The 22,064-nt window shown below is 46.7% G+C and overlaps 1 protein-coding gene across 1 annotated transcript in view; it reads right to left on the bottom strand.

The window, feature by feature from the left end:
* Positions 1 to 423: 423 nt before the first annotated feature.
* Positions 424 to 22,064, bottom strand: part of LOC120910398 (alpha-2-macroglobulin-like protein 1) — a 268,848-nt gene continuing 247,207 nt past the window's right edge. The window contains exons 35-36 of the mRNA XM_040322155.1: positions 6,434 to 6,475; positions 424 to 540 (exon numbers count right to left, since the gene is read on the bottom strand). Of these exons, the coding sequence (XP_040178089.1) occupies positions 533 to 540; positions 6,434 to 6,475 (50 nt within the window). The 3' untranslated portion in view covers positions 424 to 532. The remainder of the gene's footprint in view (positions 541 to 6,433; positions 6,476 to 22,064) is intronic.

The raw sequence follows: 22,064 nt of genomic DNA, 5'->3' as shown, positions 1-22,064 counted from the left end.
TGTTGATGGTGAACTACTGATTTGCTGTGTTACCTTTTCACTTTGGTCTGCCAATACAATTGGTTATTTTCTAACAGTCAGTTTGTGCCATTCGTGTGCGACTGCTGGGAGTTCCCAGCCAAGGTAGTCTGTTGGTGCCGGAAGGAGTGAGGTTCCAACTAGAACCAGAGAAAGAGCAGAGGACTCAATATCACCAGCAGCTCCTGTGGGGGTAGCGCTACACAAAAATCACTTCTGGGTGCACTGAGCCTGTATTATGATGAAAGATCTGATAACTGCATTCTCAAAATGTTTTCAAAATTACAGTCAAATATTTACATTACTCATTACAATGAGATCGGTCTATGTAATAGATGTTAATAAAAAAAAAGTAATTCATTCATTGTCATGGGGGACACGGCCATTGTAAAGTTATAGAATATGTTTTCCAGTTTAATTAATTTTTTTATTCCATTAAAAGTTGTTAACATATTGTAGGTCAGATGTAAAAACTCATTGTCCTTTGATGAAGTTAAAGAACGTCATCTTCGTTCTAGGAACCTGTGAAGAGTGAAAGATTTAATATAAATTACAATCCTCTCTGAATTTCATAAAAGTGTATTTATTGAGCTTTGGTTTTAGAAGTTTCACACCAAAGTGTTCTGAGGCACTAACTTGAAACAAGTATGTAGCTAGTGAAGTCAGAATTGGATCTGCACAGTTTTTTTAGTGGATGACCTCAAGATCAAAGCTACTGAATGAGCAGGCGAAAAGTACTTTTTTAAAATGAAGAAGTCCGTTCCAGGGTCACTGGAAACCTGTACTGAAAGAAATATTGGGACTGCCACAGCTGACTGATCGTTTTACAAATGCTAATTACCTGGCTTTAATGCTTACCCTTAGGCCCGCCATAGAGATGCGAACCATGTATGGGCAGACTAAATGGCTATTAATGGCAGCTTTTGCTCTTCCTCTAGTCCCCTATGTTCCAGCAGTGGACTGTCCCCCTCAGCAACCTCAGGTCCAATGTAAGGCTATGGGCAATGCATTGGACTTGATGATGTCAGAGGACCTGCGACTGCTGGAGAAGGGAATGCAGAGACCAGGCTTACTGCCTACGGTAAACCTGCAGGAGTGGAAGATCACATAAAAAGTGCTTTTTGCACCCTCTAGACCTAAACATTTAACTCTTGCAGTACTTTTGGAGAGGGAGATCAGCAATTGGTACACTCCTATCCCAAGCAATATTATATTGGCCAAGTAGAGAGTTTTATTTAGTGGGAAGAGCTAATTGCCTGTGGCAGAGCTGCTGTTACCATCTTGCAGCAAGGCAGCTTGGGAAAGGCCAATATTTCAACAGAAACAGCCAGTAGTAATGATCAAGGTGTTCGAATATGTTGCAATAATTTTGCATCCTTTTCTGTGCTGCCACCACCTTAAATACAGGCCGCTCACCTCACTTAATGGACCTCTGAGTGAACAGAAAGATCATTGACGCTTTCCCCACAGGGGCAATCAAGTGTTAACCCACCTGGGAGACCGATAGTGAACGGTATTGACTCCGTCTCTTCGAGGCTGGGTCAATAAATAGACACTTTTCTCCAGCCTTTGGTTGGTAAAACCAATGCGTTCCTGAAGGACACTAAACATATCATCCAAATTCTTGAATTTTTGAGAGTTTCCCCTTCTAGTTTTCTGATTACGGCAGATGTTAGTTCTCTTTACACCATCATTACTCATGAGGATGCTTTATCATTAGTGCCTTGGGCTTTTAGTACATCTGGCCTATCTAGAAAACATAAGAACTTTTTTACAGATAGTCTAAAGTTCTGTTTGTCGAGAAACTACTTCTGGTATGGCAAACAATTTGTTTTCCAAACTAGGGGAGTAGCAATGGGGGCTCGGTTCGTTTCCAGTGTATCCAATCTGTTTATGGCACACTGGGAGGAAGAAGCCGCATTTAAGACCCACAGAGCTAGTCTGCAAACAGAGATGCATCGATGATCTCATTATGGTATGGGATGGTGATAAATCTAGTCTTGGCATATTCATGCGGAGACTCAATGCCAATAATAAAAACATTGTTCTGACCTGGAATGTTAATATTGGATGAACGGTCTTCCTTGATTTGGATATATCCAAGGATGGGGACCGAATTAAGATGACAAACCATGTCAAATTAATAGATCATAATGCTTTCATTCCAGTGGAGAATTGCCACCATAGCAAGTGGCTTTGTAACATCACCAGGGGACAATTCATACGCCTAAGGCCCCGTACACACGGTCGGACAAAACCGATGAGAATGGCCCGACGGACCGTTTTCATCGGTTCACCGCTGAAGTGGCCTGATGGTCTGATGTGTGTACACACCATCAGTTCAAAATCCGATCGGGTCAGAACGCGGTGACGTAAAACACACGACGTGCTGAAAAAAACGAAGTTCAATGCTTCCAAGCATGCGTCGACTTGATTCTGAGCATGCGCAGGTTTTGAACCGATGCTTTTCTGTACTAACCATTGGTTTGGTCCGATGGGGCAGCGGTCCATCGGTTCGGTTTTGAAGCATGTTTAGAAATTTTGGACCGAAGGAAACCAGACCGATAGCCTATACACACGGTCAGTTTGGTCCGATGAAAACGAACTTCGGTTCATTCTCATCGGACCAAACCGACTGTGTGTACGGGGCCTAAGGCAGAAATTGCTTGTATGAAGGGGATTATGTCTCAGTCTCAAGTTCTGGCTGCTTGGTTTTTGCAGAAGGGGTATAATAAGATAGTTTTAGATAGATAGATGGAAATAGTTTGTAAGTTTGATAGGAAAGTTTTGGTGTCTTATGTTCCTAAGCCTAATCAGAATTCATCTACAAATACGAGAATGATTCTAGGCTTTAATGTTCAATATAGGAAATTCAAAAGAATTATCCATAAAATAATGGTCAATCTTAAAGCAAGATAGGGTCTTAGGTCCAGTATTACTTGAACATCCGCAATTTATATAAGAGATAAGACTAACCCCGGGAGTCATTGACCCACCAATATGCTTGATTTCGACATTGTACATTGAATCACGATCTGTTAATTGACCCCCTATCTTTGATGATGCTTATCACCTTTTATTTCAAATGCTGTACCTTTTATTGGTTCCGTTTCTTATATAAGCTAATCGTAACTTTTATAATGACTCTTTTTTATATTGATTTGTACCACTATCTATTTTTTCAATAAAAGTTTGTAAACAAAAAAAAAACAAAAAAAAAAAGAAAATAGGATTTTTAATTTCCTTACATGTTTTTATGCATGTGGCCAATGCCCTCCATATAAGCAGGCTGGCTGTAACATTAGGAAATGCAAAGACTTTGTTGCATCTGCCACTAATAAAAGTTATCAAATTAGGAGTTAACATGTAATACGGCAGGTGTCTTGTACATTTCGCAATGTGACTGTGGTTTACAATACGTGGGGAGGACCTCTAGACCCTTAAATGTGAGGATTGGAGAAAACGTGAACAACATTAAAAAGGGTGTTATAACTCATAATATTTCTAAACACTTCCGTATTTTTCACAATCGTAGCCCCACAAAGTTAACATTTAGAGAGTGTCACTAACCATGGCAGGGGAGGTAATTTTATTCGGCAACTTAGCCGACACGAATCCTTTTGGGTGTAAGAAAAGGGTTAAATGTGGAATCTGTTTTAAATAGCTTTATCTTGGACCAATAAAGATTTAAGATCGTGTGTTAGGGCTTTTTATATAGAATTCTCTGTGAAAAGTTTTTGAAAACATGTTTTTGAAGTGTGTTAGGTGTCAACAAAGTTTTTCCACATTGCAAAGTTTTTTGTAATGTTTTTCAGATTGTGTGCATGTATTTTTGTATTAGAAAGGTGACTGTTATGACGTTTTAATTTTTAAAACGTTTAAATTGTACATTCTATTTATGTTATGGAATGGGTGAACAGATTAGATTTAAACAGATCATGGCTATGACCTAAAAATCATATCTTTTCTCCCGTCTATGTGCTCGGTTAAAGTGGGGTTTCAGTGCCATTTACACTGGGTAATCCGGCTCCTGTGCCCTTGTTATGGAGCTGGACGAGTGTGTTGGTCATGTGACAAAACTCTGAGGTTTCAGTGTTGTTTGTAAGTATAAAACAAAGTATCTATATATCACGTGAACGGTTGTTCAGAAGATAAAACAGCGCTAGTGAGTTGGTAGTGTGCCCAGCTCAGGTGAAAATATCCTAGTGATCAGTGATGATGTGAGAGGTGATCACAGAGGTGTAAGTGCACCATACACCTAAAACAATTCCACCCCTATAAGTGGTTTACTCCCCCCAAATGGGGTGCAGGCTTACCATAGCAAAGAGAATAACTTTGCAAACACACCGTCTGATCCTCCAGGTATTGATAGGGACAAACTCACAGCCGGAATACATAAAAGACAAACAAACAGACCAGAAAATAGTGTGATATTGCCTAAGTGTAAGTCCAGCTATGTTTAGGTAAAGACCAAAGGTTGATGCCCGTACAATAAAAAACTGTAAAATGAACAAGTGAACAGGTAAGATTTCACCGCTGTCACCACCGTCTTGACACCCCGTCGACGCCCTCTGTTGAAGTCGGAAGTGACGAAACGCGTCAGTGCGTGGCTACAATGGCGCTACATTGAGAAACAGCTTGCGTTCCACCGCGCTCCACCAACCACAGTCTAGGACATCGCAACAACTGCAAAGCAAGCGCGCGGCCCCTGGGGGTGTCAAGACGGCGGTGACAGCGGTGAAGTCTTACCTGTTTACTTGTTCATTTACAGTTTTTTATTGTACGGGCATCAACCTTTGGTCTTTACCTAAACATAGCTGGACTTACACTTAGGCAATATCACACTATTTTCTGGTCTGTTTGTTTGTCTTTTATGTATTCCGGCTGTGAGTTTGTCCCTATCAATACCTGGAGGATCAGATGGTGTGTTTGCAAAGTTATTCTCTTTGCTGTGGTAAGCCTGCACCCCATTTGGGGGAGTAAACCACTTATAGGGGTGGAATTGTTTTAGGTGTATGGTGCACTTACACCTCTGTGATCACCTCTCACATCATCACTGATCGCTAGGATATTTTCACCTGAGCTGGGCACACTACCAACTCACTAGCGCTGTTTTATCTTCTGAACAACCGTTCACGTGATATACAGATACTTTGTTTTATTCTTTTAAATGGTTTGCTCCATTTAATTCAAATAGCTGCTTTCCACAGATTAATACCACTTTCACCATTGGTATTTTCTTTACACTTTCTGGTATTCTTTCACCTTTGCACTGTCACTTTAGGTAAAGGTGTTATAGTGTTATCAGGCGCCGGTAGTGTAATATTAGGCCACATCTATTGCACTCTTCGTTGTTTGTAAGTAATTTTACTTGTTTTAATAAAGAACCAGTTTTAAGTACAAGCAGGAGAGCACTATATATGTTCTATTGACTTTTGCATGAATCACACTGTTACCAACTGCATATAAGAAGGTTATACCACTGCTACAAGTTTGAAACTGGATTCTGATCGTTGGAGTGGCTTCGAGGCAGGATTTCATCATCTTGATTGCCCCTGTGGGGATAGTGTGAATGACCTTTCTGTTCACTCAGTGGTCCACTAAGTGAGGTGAGTGGCCTGTATTTACGGCGGTAAAAGCAAGAAAAGGATGCACAATTATTGTAACATATTCAAACACCCTGATCACTAATGAGAATCCTATCCCTGCACTATTTTATAGATTTTATGTTATTTCAAGGAGTGCAATATATTGACCTTGAGTGTTCAGCTGCTTAATATAAGAGGACTATAATTTATTTTTGCGCTGACTGAATTCATTTGTTTAGTAGATGGTAATGGAATGAATGACATTTTCTGAAAAAATACCAGTCCATGCATCACACTGCCTTTTTTCAACGGCAGCAATTTCGTTTTAACTGTCAAACATCTAATTTTCTGTGTTAATAATATTAAACACAGAGCTGGAAATGTTAATAGCAGCTCTATCACATAATGTATGGATGCCTTTTGATTTTTTTAATGCAAACTCCAATTTCACATTTGTATATTTGTGTGGATGTAGTTCAGTAGTTCACCAAGAATTGGCACTGTAGCTCTACATGAAGACACCTCTAATCTAACAGTAGCTTGCAGAATTGTCACTGCCCCATAATGACACCTTCCTTGTAGGTAATGAGCACAGACATGTTTTATAAACAGTATCAAGATTGCTCATTTGTAACAGGACATCCATCACCAGATCATTACTTTGTGATTTTGGAGGAAATGTGTGAATATCTGGCACATTTGCACTTATAAATTGATGACCTTTAGTCATTGCAGGAGATTCTATGGGGATTGACCTTCATGAGGTATGAAAACTGCAAATGCTCCAGTAAAAATGGAAATAAACATAAAAAAATACCATAAAGTACCTGTACTGCAGGGAGAATTATACTCTGCAACAGCAAACGTATCTATAACACAAAGAAAGAAGATCATGTTAGGAATGGCATGGCCACAAATGTGCCAATTACTCCAGCAGGAAGAACCAAGCTGGTTGTGCTCATAAATAAATATATTGCTAAACTATGGCTGAAAAAAAAAAATCGGGGTTACTTACCGGTAACATCCCTTTTCCAGGAGTCTTTCAGGACAGGTACTGTAGAGAGACACAGGCTCCTCCCCTCACAGGAAACACCGCCTTCCAATTAGGAATTTAAGCCTCATCCTCCCTCAGCTCCTCAGTTTTTTCCAGAGTACCTCCGGCCAGCTGGGGAGACACAAGAACACGTCATAAAAGTACAATATTTCATCTTACCTGACGGCCTCGTCTGATGAGTTTTCATAATATCCCCTACAAAAAAAGAGATTTTTAATACAGCTTACCTGTAAAATCTTTTTCTTGGAGTACATCACGGGACACAGAGCGGCATTCATTACTATATGGGTTATATGGAGTACCTTCAGGTGTAGACACTGGCAATCTTCAAACAGGAAATGCCCCTCCCTATATAACCCCCTCCCATAGGAGGAGTACCTCAGTTTTGTAGCAAGCAGTATGCCTCCCAAAATGGTCCTCAAAAGAGGGGTGGGAGCTCTGTGTCCCGTGATGTACTCCAAGAAAAAGATTTTACAGGTAAGCTGTATTAAAAATCTCTTTTTCTTTATCGTTACATCACGGGACACAGAGCGGCATTCATTACTATATGGGATGTCCCAAAGCAATGCTTACAATGAGGGGAGGGAGAACATCTCCAAGACAAAAGGATTTAATTTAGAGATATACTCAAATCATAATAAATCCAACTTATTTGAGAAAAATAATCTTAAATTTTAAATTTAACTCAAAAAAAGAGGAGCCCCCGGAATCCGAGGGTCTCAAACTGCAGCCTGCAGCACTGCCTGCCCGAAGGCAGTATCAGTATTCCTTCTTACGTCCAACTTGTAGAATTTTGTAAACGTGTGGACAGAAGACCAGGTTGCCGCCTTGCAAACTTGAGCCATAGAGATCTGGTGGTGTGCTGCCCAGGAGGCGCCCATGGCTCTAGTAGAATGAGCCTTTAATGATACTGGAGGAGGCAACCCTTTCAAGCCGTAGGCCTGAGTGATTAATTGCTTAATCCACCTAGAAATGGTGGACTTTGCAGCTGCCTGCCCCTTCTTGGGCCCATCCGGTAGAATGAACAGCACATCTGTCTTCCGGATCTTCTTTGTAGCTTTAAGATAGGCCTTCATGGCCCTGACAATATCCAAGGTATGCAGCAACCCTTCCTTTCTGGAAGTAGGTTTAGGGAAGAAGGATGGTAATACCAAATCCTGGTTCAAATGAAAACTGGATATGACCTTCGGAAGGAAGGAAGGATGAGGGCGGAGAACGACCCTGTCCTTATGAAAAACAAGATATGGTTCCTTACAGGATAAGGCTGCCAGCTCCGAAACTCTTCTTGCGGAAACTATGGCAACCAAAAATACTAACTTCCTTGTCAGTAGAACCAAAGGAATATCAGCCAACGGCTCAAACGGTTGTTTCTGTAAACTTGACAGAACAAGATTTAAATCCCACGGACAAAGCGGGGATTTAACTGGAGGTCTAATACGTAAGACCCCTTGAAGGAAGGTCTTAACCAGCGAGTGGGTGGCCAGCGGCCGCTGAAACCACACTGACAGAGCAGAAATCTGTCCTTTGATTGTGCTTAATGCCAATCCTTTATCCACTCCTAGCTGGAGAAAACTTAATACTCTATCGATGGTAAATTTGCGAGAAAGCCATCGCTTGGACTCACACCAGCCTACATAGGCCTTCCAGACCCTGTAATAAATCACCCTAGAGACCGGTTTCCTGGCTCTGATTAGGGTAGAGATTACTTTCTGAGACAGACCTCTACCCCTGAGAATCAGGGATTCAGCTTCCAGGCCGTCAAATTTAGATGCCGTAAGGCAGGGTGGAGGATCGGACCTTGCGATAGCAGGTCTGGCCGTAGAGGAAGAGTCCAAGGGTCTCCCACTACCATCCTTAAGATTAGTGAGTACCATGCCCTTCTGGGCCATGCTGGAGCTACCAGGATGACTGGTATGTGCTCCACCCGGATCCTGCGCAGCAGGCGGGGTAGTAACTGGAGCGGGGGAAACGCATAAAGAAGTTTGAACTGATGCCAAGGGCAAACCAACGCATCGGTTCCGCAGGCCATCGGATCCCTTGAGCGGGACATGAACCTGTCTAGTTTCTTGTTGAGTCTCGATGCCATGATATCCACGTCCGGCACTCCCCATCTTTGGCAGAGTGCTTGAAAGACTTGTGGATGCAGAGACCATTCCCCCGGCCATAGAGTCTGGCGGCTTAAGAAGTCCGCCTGAAAGTTGTCCACTCCGGGAATGAATATTGCCGATATGCAGGGCACATGAGCCTCTGCCCATAGGAGAATCAAGCTCACTTCTCTCTGAGTGGCCTGACTCCTGGTCCCCCCTTGGTGATTTATGTATGCCACTGCCGTGGCATTGTCTGATTGAATTCTCACCGGGAGCCCCTGCAATTTCGACGTCCAAGCCCTGAGGGCTAGTCGAACAGCTCTGAGCTCCAAGATGTTGATGGGTAAAAGCTTCTCTGGCTTTGTCCAAATACCTTGGCGAGTGGAACCATCCACAATCGCTCCCCAGCCCGTCAGGCTGGCGTCTGTGGTCACTATCTTCCAAGCCACTGGGCTGAAAGACCTCCCCTTCAGTAGATTCTGAGGGTCTAACCACCAACACAGACTTTGTCGGACTCTTGATGAGAGAGGCAATGGGATATCCAAGGCCTGTGGCCTTCTGCTCCATGCTGACAGGATGGCTGCCTGCAGGATGCGAGTGTGGCTCTGGGCGTATGGCACCGCCTCGAAAGTAGCCACCATCTTGCCTAGTAATCTCATACATAGGCGAATAGTCGGTTCTTTCTTGCTTAGAACCAGTAGGATTAATTCCTTGATGGCTTTGACCTTCCTCAGAGGTAGGAACACCCCTTGTTGTTCTGTGTCTAATCTCATGCCGAGATATTCCAACTGCCTTGTGGGCTGGAATGCTGACTTCTCTCGATTTAGGACCCAGCCGAACCTCTCGAGGTATTGGACCGTGAGGGCCACTGCTCGTTCCAAGCCGGGAGACGAGTGGTCTATGACTAGGAGGTCGTCCAGGTATGCTAGGATCGTGACCCCTTGGATCCTTAGCTTGGCTAGGATTGGAGCTAGAACCTTCGTGAACACCCGGGGGGCCGTAGCCAACCCGAAGGGAAGTGTCACGAATTGGAAATGACGCGAAGCCACCATAAAGCGTAGATATCTTTGATGTGGCTGATAAATTGGAACATGAAGGTAGGCATCCTTTATGTCTATGGACGCCATGAAGTCGTCCTTTTGGAGTGTGGCAGCTGCTGACCGCACGGATTCCATCCGAAATGAGCGGATTTTTAAGTATGCATTTACCATCTTTAGGTCCAAAATTGGCCTGACATCTCCATTGGGCTTTGGGATGATGAATAGGTTGGAGTAGAAACCCAGCCCCTGTTCCAGGACTGGTACCTCCACTATCACTTCCTGGGAAAGTAGATGATCTAGAGCCGACTTTAATGCGGCTCCTTTCTCCAGATCGTTTGGAATCCTCGACTCCTGGAAATGAGGAGGAGGAAACCTTAGGAATTCTAGCTTGTAGCCTGTGGCCACGGAAGACCATACCCACTCGTCGGGAATGCTGGCTTCCCAAATCTCCGAAAAGAGTCGCAGCCTTCCCCCCACCTTCGTGGGTGGGGGCGCCCCTTCATGAGGTAGACTTGGGGGCTGGTTTTGCCGGCTTGCGAAACCACTGCCTCTTGCCCCTAACAGCCTGTCCTCTTGATCTGCTGTTGAAGCCGAAGTTTGTTCTTGCAGGAGGCCGTCGATACTGCTTGGCATTAGAGGGCCCCTGCCCAGGGGAGGACTGTCGTTTAAACGCAGGCCCCTGAACCCTCTTCTTAGTTGGCAAGAGAGTACTCTTGCCGTTTGAAATGGTCTGAATGTATTTATCTAAGTCCTCTCCGAAGAGCCGTCCTCCATGGAAGGGAAACCCTGCCAGGAGCTTCTTGCATGGGGGCTCAGCCTCCCAGCTTTTTAACCATAAGAGTCTTCTCATATGGATAAGGGATAATGATAAACGTGACGCTTGTTGGATAGAATCCTTGATTGCGTCTACCGTAAAACATATGGCTTTAGGGACATCCGAAAATTCTTCTGCCTGCTCGGCAGGAATAAGTTCAAGCATTTGTTTAAATTGATCCGATAAAGCTTGAGCGACTCCAATCGCAGCCACGGCTGGCTGTACTACTGCCCCTGCAGAAGTGAAGGAGTTCTTAAGTAGGGCTTCCAAGCGTCTATCAACTGGATCTTTGAAAACCTGTACGTTTTCTACAGGACATGTTAACGATTTGTTAACACATGAGATGGCTGCGTCTACTGCAGGAGAAGCCCATTTCTTGGAAAACTTTTCTTCCATAGGATATAAGACAGAAAATTTCTTAGGTGGAAAGAAAACCTTGTCTGGTTTGTTCCACTCTTGGAACAAGACTCCCTCTAAGAGAGGATGGATCGGAAACACAGCCCTGCTTTGAGGCGCCCTCAGTGAGCCCAAAGCTGAAACCGTCGATACCTGGAGATCTGGTACAGGCAGGTTGAATGCCTTATGGACCAAGTCCGTCAAGCCCTGAATCCACCAGCTCTCCCTCAGGGAGACTGCCCCAGACTCCTCTGTATCCGGATCTTCGATCCCTGAACCTACTTGGTCTCTGTCCAAGAGGTCGTCCAATTCCCCAGAGGAAAGGACCTCCTCTTCCGAGGGTCCGCGCACGGGTGACGGAGATCTATTCCGCTTACTACCCCGCATGGCTGCGGCTATCATTTCTCCCATGCTTCTCCGCATCTCATTTAAAGAGGCGAGTAACACCTCTTCCGTGACCACCTTAGGGTTGGGTTGACTCGCGTCAGCTCTAGCCCCAGACCCCGATGGCCCAACGGCTCCCTGTGGGGAAAGCAGCGGCATAGCTCTATCCGAGACCTCAGACTCTGCGGGGGAATCCCCACCTTTTGTACCCTCTGATCTTGATGCCATGGTACAATACCGAGGTACACCTGCTACTTATTGGTACCTGGGACTTATAATAGTTAAATGCCCAAACACCTGTTTGGGGAATAAAAAATGTTTCCTCTACCCTAGATGACACTTTTTTTTTTTTTTTTTTTTCAAAGAAAAACTTTTCTTCTTTTTTTTTTTTTTTTTTTTCAATCTAGGCAAGAAAAAACATTCTATCCCCCTGAGTAGTATTGCCAAAGAAAAGACTATGAGATGGAAAAGAAAACCAGCCTATTCCTAGGCTAAACCACAATCTTCTGAAGACTGTAGTATTCTTTCTGGCCACTGTGTGTCCTCAGCGCCCCGTGCTTCCCTCCAGTCCTTCCTCCCTTAAGCCAGAGAAATGAATGAGCTGTGGCATCTAAGGAAGGGCCGCCCCTTCCTTTAAACCACTGACCCGCCCTTCCCCCCCAGCTAAAACGGCGCCAAATGCGTCTATAACACGTGCACGCGCACCGCGCGCGCGCCCGCGACGGGGGGGGGGGGGTTGGGAGGAAGGGCCTCTCTGTTCCTGCAGCCGCAGGCCTGTGAACACACGAGGAGGTCAGCGTTTTGCCTGCCTTGCAGGCATGAGGGAGAGGACTGGATAGAGCATCGCCTGGAGGCTTGCAGGTAAGCATAGCTCTCTGACACACACATACACTTGTACATAAAAGGCCCCACTCACAGCTTTTACAACACTACCAGGGAGGTCACTTTTTATGGGGAACTATAACATATAGAGCCATCCTATCTTCATGATATGTGACTGGTTTGCCAGATGCAATGCATAACCCTTAGGCATGTCCCCTGTGACCTCCCAGAAAAAACTTGCTAAGAGCCAAGCCCCGCAGGTTTTTCCCCTTACTTACCTGCTCCATGCCGCAGGACTTTGCCAAGCAAGAGGTCCAATCTTCCCCCATCTCCGTGGGGATGTCTAGACCTTCAGGCCCTGGGAACCTTCTTCTTCCATGAAGGATCCACTGTCCTGGGCCCATACAGCACCCTGGCAAACAGAAAACATTAGGCGCCCCAAAGGTTTCTAAGTTCTGGGCCCAGGGTCCAGCTCTCTTAAAAAGAAAGCATTATGGGCTATACCCCAAGGGTTTGGGGTCCGGTTACTGACCACTTTAGCGCGCAGGCTTTTTTGGACAGAACCGGTAGCTCACCTAATCCCAAGGATGCGGAGGCAAGCTAAACCATGACTAACACCTAAGACACTGGCGTAAAAACTGAGGTACTCCTCCTATGGGAGGGGGTTATATAGGGAGGGGCATTTCCTGTTTGAAGATTGCCAGTGTCTACACCTGAAGGTACTCCATATAACCCATATAGTAATGAATGCCGCTCTGTGTCCCGTGATGTAACGATAAAGAAAAGAGGGTGGGTACCAGTGCTGTCCTGAAAGACTCCTGGAAAAGGGATGTTACCGGTAAGTAACCCCGATTTTCCCTGTTCGTCTTTCAGGACAGGTACTGTAGAGAGGATAAGCGAGCACCTTACCCTAGGGTGGGACAACTGCCTGCAGTACTTTACGTCCAAAAGCCTGGTCTTTGGTTGAAAGTAGGTCCAGTCTGTAGTGTTTTACAAACGTTGAAAAACTAGACCATGTTGCAGCTTTGCAGATCTGCTCCGGGGAAGCACCAGCACACTCTGCTTGGGAAGTTGCTACTGCCCTGGTGGAATGAGCCTTGATGCCCTGTGGAGGCTCTACTCCCCTAGAAGAATAGGCTAGAACAATGGCTGCCCTTAACCACCTGGCTATCGTGCGTCTAGAAGCCCTGGACCCTTTCCTGGACCCAGAAAATAAAACAAACAGTGAATCAGCTTTCCTGAATTGACTTGTGAAATCCAAGTATTGTAGTACACATCTCCTAACGTCTAGGTTGTGAAACTTGTGTTCCTGTTCCCTCACAGGGTTTGAACAAAAAGAAGGCAATGTTATTTCTTGACTCCTATGAAAATTAGAAGCTACCTTTGGTAGAAAAGCCGGATCTGTCTTAAAAATGATGCGATCCGGAAAAACTTGAAAAAAGGGGGCCCTAATAGATAGGGCCTCGAGTTCACTCACTCTCCTGGCTGTAGTGATGGCTACTAAAAATACAATTTTAAGAGTGATCACTTTTAAAGTACAATTGTCTAAAGGTTCAAATGGTTCTACTGTAAAGGCCTGAAGAACCAATGAGAGATCCCAAACTGGGAAGTTGGAGGTTTTTACAGGTCTTCGTCTACTCAAAGCCTTGAAAAATCTAGAAACCCAAGGGTCAAACGCTAGTTGTTTCTCCAAAAATACACTTAACGCTGACACCTGACCTTTCAGCGTGCTAATTGCCAGTCCTTTATCAGCCACCGCCTGTAGAAATTCTAAAACGGCCACAGAGCTGCTAACACTGAAGGAGCTTTCTGCGCACCAGATGTTAAACCGTTTCCACACTTTTTGGTAAATGGCTTGCGTCTCCTTCTTCCTACAACTTAAGAGAGTTTTGATCAAGCGTTCTGAAAACCCCTTGCCCTTCAGCAGCTCCTCCTCAGAAGCCAAGCTGCCAGATTCCACCTCTCTACCTGCGGGCAGCAGATTGGACCCTGTGAAAGGAGATCCTCCCGGATTGGTAGAATCCAAGGAGGTTCTATCGATAAGCCTTACAGGATGGAGAACCATGGTCTTCTGGGCCAATGAGGTGCAACAAGAATCAGTGTTGTGTTCTCCCCCTGCAGTTTCCTCAAGACTGCTGGTATTAGAACCGGAGGGGGGAAAGCATAACACCTGGAGAACTGCCAGGTTTGGGCCAGAGCGTCCACCGCCAGAGCTCCATCCCACCTGTTTAGGGAAAAAAAGAGCCGAGTCTTGGCGTTTTCTCTTGAGGGGAATAAATCCACCTCCGGCATACCCCACCTTTGAGTGATCGCTCTGAAGACTTCTTGATTCAGAACCCAATCGCCCTCCCTCAGCTTCTTCCTGCTGAGGAAGTCTGCGACCTGATTTAATTCTCCCTTCAGATGTATGGCTGAGAGGGACAAGACATTGGCCTCTGCCCATATGAGAATAGATTTTGTCAGATCCCATAAGGACTTGCTCCTGGTACCCCCCTGCTTGTTGACATAAGCTACTGCGGAGGAGTTGTCCGTCCGGATTCGAACATGCTGTCCCTGAAGCTCCTTCTGAAAGGCTTTGAGGGCTAACTCTATCGCTTTTAGTTCTCTCCAATTCAAGGATTTTTGTGAGTCCTCTTTGGCCCAGTGACCCTGTGTCAGAAGAGAGTCCAGGTGTGCTCCCCAACCGGAGCCACTGGCATCTGTTGTCACTGTTCTGGAGATCGGGGAGATCCAATCCAGACCCTGTAATAGGTTCGCCCCCTTCCTCCACCACCAAAGGGACCTCTTGATGTGAACCGGTATGGATATCAAGGAGTCCAAGGAGTCCGGTTTGTGATCCCAAATGTTCAGTATGAACAGTTGTAGTGGTCGGTAATGTAGACCTGCCCACTGCACTGCAGGAAGAGAAGATGTTAATAACCCCAAAGCTGACATTACCTTCCTTATCGGAAGCTGGCCGCTGCTCTGAAGTAGTGATATTACATTGTCCACCTTCTGAACTTTTTCTGTTGGGAGAAAAGTCATCTGTCTGGTTGAATCCAGCACATATCCTAGAAAGGTGACTCTTTGGGAGGGCGTCAAGCTGGATTTTTCCAGATTGAGTAGCCAACCTAAGTTTTCCAGAATCTCCCTTGCTTCCTGGAGGTCCTAGGACAACTGTGTCGGGGAATCCGCAAAAAATAGCAGATTGTCCAGGTAAGCCACCACCAGGATGCCCCTGAGACGTAGAAAGGCTAGTACCTCCACCATCACCTTGGTGAAAATGCGGGGGGAAGAGGAGAGCCCGAAGGGAAGTGCTTTGAACTGAAGGTGAAACGTCCCTTCTCTGGATCTCACGGCCAGTCTGAGAAATCTCTGATGGCATTCTGCTATAGGGATGTGTAAATAGGCATCCTTTAGGTCTATGGATGCCATAAAGCAGTTCGGAAGGAGGAGCGTCCTCACAGAATAGATAGAATCCATCCGAAACCTTTTGTACGTGACCGAGGCGTTTAGAGGTTTCAAATTCAGTATAAGCCTGAATTTCCCTGAAGGCTTGCGGACCACAAAAATGTGGGAGTAGAAGCCCTTTCCCGTCTCCTCCGATGGAACCCGAACCACCACCTCCTGATCCTCCAACTCCTGAAGAGAGGAGAGCAGAGCCACAGATTTTTCTTTGCACTGCAGCAAATTGGTGACTAAGAGTCTGGATGGGGGGGGACTTGAGAACTCTAGTCTGTACCCTCTCCTTATGATCCCCAGCACAAATTGGTTGCTAGTGATCATCTCCCATTGTGGGAGAAAGGCCCCCAACCTTCCTCCCACCTTGACTCCGTCATTGAGGTTTTTGGGGCTGTTCAGGAGCATGAAAAAGCGCCCCGGCACGGCCCTTACCCTTTTGTCCCCAAAACTTTCTCTTTCCCTCAGGTTTTGCGACTTCCACCTTCTTTTGGGTCCAGAATTTTTTCTTTGCCTGTCCCCAAAATTTTTTCTTTAAGGGGAAAGCCTTCTTCTTGTCGGCTGTACGATCTAAGACAGCCTCCAAGCCTGGCCCAAATAATAAATCTCCTGTAAGGGGGATCCCGCACAATTTAACCTTTGAGGCACTATCCCCCTGCCATGTCTTGAGCCAGAGAGCTCTTCTTGCAGAATTAGATAGAGCTGCAGACCTGGCGGACATGCGGATTGACTCTGCTGAGGCGTCCGCTAAATACCGCACGCCATTCAGTAAAGTTGGAAAAGAGGATAGTATAGTCTCTTTAGGCGTTCCGGCCTCAATATGTGCCCTGATCTGTGAGAGCCAATGCTCTAGATTACGGGCCACCACTGTTGCTGCCATAGCTGGCTTAAGGTTCCCCTGGGAAGCATCCCAGGACTTTAACAGCGAGTCCATCCGCCTGTCCATGGGGTCTGAAAGGACCCCCATGTCCTCAAACGCCAAGTCCGTATGTCGGGATACCTGCGAGAAGGCAGCATCTAGTTTGGGGGATTTGTTCCATACTAAAGCCTCCTCTTCAGAAAAAGGAAACCTTCTCTTCAAAGAGTTTGAGAAGAAAGGTTTCCTTTCTGGATCCTGCCACTCCTTTTTGATGGCATTGACCAGGACTTCATGGACTGGAAAAAACTTTTTCTTTTGTTCTCCCAACCCACTGTACATCTGGTCATGGAGTGACAGTGTCTTCTTCTCTTCAACTATCCCTAAAGTAGTGTGGATAGTTTCCAATAATTCTTCCACTTCCTCAAGGGAAAGTTTGTAGCGAGAGACCTTTGAGGGCCCTGCCTCTGTCCCTTCACCATCTGACTCCTCTTGGGAGTTAGAAGCGGCACTGTCTTGCTCCTCCTCAGCATCCTCTCTGATGTCCGCAGGTTTCTCTCTACTCCCAGAGGGAAGAACCTCAGGATTGGGTGGAATTACCTGTTGCGCTACAGAAGGGCTGCTTTAGGGCAACTGAAAATTAGCAAAAATATCTTTAAAGGATTGAAAGGTGCCAGAAAGCTCTTTCATAGAAGCTGCTAATTCAGATGCCTGCTCTGACTCCCTTTCCTTAACCAGCCCCTCAATACATCTCCTGCAAAGTGCTTTGTTCCAACTCTCACTAAGGGAAGATCTGCAGGAAGGGCATTTCTTCTTTTAACTGTGGGCTGATTTTTCTGTGGATTTCTGAAAAACACAGAAGAAAAGTGGAGGCTAATGAGAGAGAGCCCAGCGCTTAAAACAGGTAACCACCAGGAGTGTTCCAGGACCAACCACCACCAGGGTTCTAGACACACTACACAAACAAAAACTCCCCGACCACCAGGAGAAGAAAACAACAAAATCACCAGTGAAGCTGTGTAACATGATAAGGGAACACCACCCCAGGGTTCTCCTTACCTTAGAGTGGCTGGTGCTGTCGTCATCCGGAGGTGCACGGGAAGCCTCTGCTTCAGACATCTCGCTGAGGAATGTGGTCGCGACTGCCTCCAAAAACGCCGACCCTACGGCTGAGAAGAGAGAGGCCGCACCAGCCCAGCGTCAGGCCTTTTCACACTGCAGCGTCTGGGACCAGTGACGTGTATCCGGCAGAAGTGCCCGCCCCCCCCGGAACTGACGTCACTCGTCATCCGGTCCGGCCCAGCTTCCTGGCCGACTGTGATTTCTCACAGGGAGTGTGCACACCGCCTGCAGCGCCACCCCTGTGCGATTAGGAAAATGGGCCTCCGCGGTCTAAACCACCCCAGGAATGTCCACGGGACGCTACACGGCGATGTCCTGGGTAAGTAGCTTCCCCAGCCAGCCAGGACGCCATGCTTCAAAAAAAAATTAGCCCTGAGCCCAGGGAGAACAGGTCCCCCCTCTCAGGAATATTTGCCTCAGCTTCCCCAGCTGTCTGGCCCTTGGCCCCAAGCGGTGTCTCCCCTCCGGAGGAAACACCATAAACTGAGGAGCTGAGGGAGGATGAGGCTTAAATTCCTAATTGGAAGGCGGTGTTTCCTGTGAGGGGAGGAGCCTGTGTCTCTCTACAGTACCTGTCCTGAAAGACGAACAGGGAAATTACAGGTTTCTTACACTATTACATAGCTCCCAACTGTCCCTGATTTTGAGGGACTGCCCCTGATTTTGAGGAATGTCCCTCTGTCTCTCTTTCCCCCTCATTTTGGTCTGATCTATACAGTATATAAAATTTGGATTTTTTGTACTCACCGTAAAATCCCTTTCTCTGTCGTCCATGGACGGACACAAGTGGGTTATGTTCCTGTTCACAGGAGAGGACTAGGCAGAAACATGTTAGATACTTAAATACATGTTACTTAAACAGAGGGGCGTCCAAGGGGCGGTCCCTCCGGACATAACCCTCCTCCCTGCAGCAAGCTGCCTCAGTTCGTAACAAGCAGTACAAACCTAAAAATGAGGGGTGGGTGCTGTGTCCGGCCATGGACGACAGAGAAAAGGATTTTACGGTGAGTACAAAAAATCCTATTTTCTCCTATCATCCATGGACGGACACAGCCTTCTCAAGTCTTGACAAGTGGGACGTCCCCAAGCAGTGTCAAAAAACGAGGGGTGGGAACAGTATCAGTAAAAAAAAAAAACAACTTCACCCCAAACAAGCAGAGCTCCTCAACGGTGGAGGTGCAACTTTAACCACTTGACCACCAGGCACGTAAACCCACTTAATAACCAGACCAATTTTCAGCTTTCGGTGCTCTCACAATTTGAATGACAATTACTTAGTCATACAACATTGTACCCAAATGAAATTTTCGTCCTTTTTTTTCACACAAATAGAGCTTTCTTTTGGTGGTATTTAATCACCGTTGAGTTTTTTATTTTTTGCGCTATAAGAGAAAAAAGACTGAAAATTCTGTAAAAAAAATGAATTTGTCTTTGTTTCGGTTATAAAATTTAGCAAATTTTGTATTTTTTTCTTCATTCTTTTGCATAATGTGAAAGATGAAGTTATGCCGAGTAAATAGATACCCAACATGTCACCCTTCAAAATTGCACACGCTCGTGGAATGGCGCCAAACTTCGCTACTTAAAAATCCCCATAGGCAACGTTGCAGGGTATTGTGGGGTATTGCAGGGTATTGTGGGGTATTGCAGAGTATTGTGGGGTATTGCAGAGTATTGTGGGGTATTGCAGAGTATTGTGGGGTATTGCAGAGTATTGCACAGGGTATTGTGTATTGCACAGTATGGGCAGGGATAGCTGACATGTAGGGATGGATGGATGGCTGGATCTGTGACTACATTTGTCACAGATCCAGCCCACAGCACTCGTGCTGCATCCGCTCTCTCCCCTCTCCTCTCTCACACTGTACCGTTCGGTACAGAGAGGGGAGGGAGGAACGTCCTCCCATGGTCGTCTGTTCACACCTTTTCAAAATTTTACAAGGCTGATGTGAGTGCATCTTCTTATGCTTCCTTCGTCTACAAGGCGGTTGCTTAACTCTGGGAGGATGTCCATGGACGTCCTCCCAGAATCGCGCTCCCGCGCACCCCATGGGGCGCGCACACGGGAATGTCCGGCGGTTCGGTAGCGGTTTACCGCGTGGCGGAGCGATCACTTGTAAACAAACCGGCGTCATGTGATGACGCCGGTTTGTTTACAAGTGATCGCTCCGCCACGCGGTAAACCGCTACCGAACCGCCGGACATTCCCGTGTGCGCGGGAGCGCGATTCTGGGAGGACGTCCATGGACATCCTCCCAGAGTTAAGCAACCGCCTTGTAGACGAAGGAAGCATAAGAAGATGCACTCACATCAGCCTTGTAAAATTTTGAAAAGGTGTGAACAGACGACCATGTCGCTGCCTTACACACCTGTGAGACAAACGCTTGATGCCGGAAAGCCCAGAAAGCACCAATTGCCCTGGTTGAATTTGCCGTGACCGTAAAGGGGGGCACCCGCCCTCTAAGAGCATAAGCCTGTATGATGGTCTGCCTGATCCACCGGGAAATGGTGACCGACAAGAACGCCAGGCCCTTTTGTGGACCAGATACCGACACAAAAAGTGAGTCAGACCTCCGAAACGGAGCCGTAGCAAACAGGTACACCCGCAAAGCGCATACCATGTCCAAAGTATGTAGCGCAACCTCCTTAGGATGCATCGGCCGAGGACACAAGGATGGAAGTACAATGTCCTCGTTAAGGTGAAAGGCCAAAACCATCTTCAGAAGAAAGGAAGATTGCGGGCGCAACACCTCTTTATCCTTATGGAGGACCAAGTATGGCGACTTGAAGGACAAGGCCGCCAACTCAAACACGTCTGACAGAAGTAATGGCCGTTAAAAAGGCCACCTACTGAGATGTCAAGAGAGGAATCTCTCTGATGTTTTTAAAGGGATGTTTCTGAAGAACCCCCTGCACAAAGGTACCTACCAGAGAATGGGCCACCAAAGGCCCCTGAAAGAACACAGCCAAGGCTGAAATCTGTCTCTTAATAGTGCTTAAGGCAAGTTTCTGATCCACTCCACACTGTAAAAACAGCAGGACCCTGGACACCGAGTACGTCAGTGGACGCCACCCCATCTCTTCGCACATAGAGATGTAGGCCTTCCAGGTGCGATGGTAGATCTTCCTGGAAGAAGACTTCCGTGCCCTCAGCATGGTTGAGATGACCGAGTCGGAAAGACCCCGGTCCCTCAATACCTGGCTCTCAATAGCCATGCCGTTAAAGGCAGCGACTGTAAAGCAGGATGATGTATAGGACCTTCAGACAGAAGGTCCTCATGCAATGGCAGCCGCCAAGGTACATCCGCCACCAGGTGCACAAGATTGGCGTACCAAGGATGTCAAAGCCAATCTGGAGCGATTAGAATCATCGGAATCCCCTCGGCATCCACTCTGGGGAGCAGCCGAGGAAGCAACTTCAATGGGGGAAAGGCATAAATTTGCCGATACTGACCCCACAGGGCCACCAACGCGTTTGCGCAGGGATCTCAGGACCTGGCCATGAACCTTGACACCTTGCGGTTGAGACGAGAGGCCAGGACATCCACGTCCGGTGTTCCCCATCTCCTGCAAAGGAGTTGAAACACCTCCGGATGCAATGACCATTCCCCCTGCTCCAGCATCTGGCGACTCAGGTATTCCACCTGCCAGTTTTCCATGCCCAGAATGTAGATGGCCGACAAAGCTGGCACGCTTCTTTCCGCCCATCTTAAGATGTGACTGACCTCGGACGCTGCAGCCGAGCTCCGTGGCGTTGTCCGACTGAATCCTGATGGGGCGACCTTGCAACCTCCTCGACCACGAGGAGAGGCATAGCCTGATCGCCCGGAATTCTAGGACATTGATCAGAAGATGAGATTCCACTAGAGTCCAGCAACCCTGGGCCGACTGGACCCCCCAGACGCCCCCCAAACCCGGGAGGCTGGTGTCCGTCATAATCACTGTCCACTGGAAGGGGAGAAATGACTTCCCGGACCGAAGAGTCGGGGATATCAGCCACCAATTCAGAGAGACCGTGACTAGGTGGCTTACCTGAATCTGACGATCCAAAGACGAAGGAGATTTGTTCCACTTGGACAGTATCTCCTTCTGCAAAACACGAGTGTGGAACTGGGCATACGGTACCATCAGGCCCAGGACTCGCATGCAAAAACGGAGAGACGACCATTTGCAGGACACTTTCACTGCAGACTGAAGAGTCTGCAATTTCTCCAGGGGAAGAAAGACCTTCGCTTTCTGAGGAGTCCAGAATCAACCTTAGGTACTCTAAACGCAACGGAACCAGGACCGACTTCTGAATGTTTAACACCCACCCGAATTCTTGGAGGGTCTGGCTGGCTATAGACACATTCTCCTCTAATTCTGAGCCAGAAGCTGCTCTCAGAAGAAGGTCATCTAAGAAGCCCACAATGGCAATGCCTCGCTGTCTCAGCAAAGCTAGGAAT

This window comes from Rana temporaria, chromosome 8, assembly GCF_905171775.1.
Source record: "Rana temporaria chromosome 8, aRanTem1.1, whole genome shotgun sequence".
Taxonomy (NCBI): Eukaryota; Metazoa; Chordata; class Amphibia; order Anura; family Ranidae; genus Rana; species Rana temporaria.
Note: the sequence above shows the minus strand (reverse complement) of the source record. Positions and strands in the feature narration are given on the sequence as shown.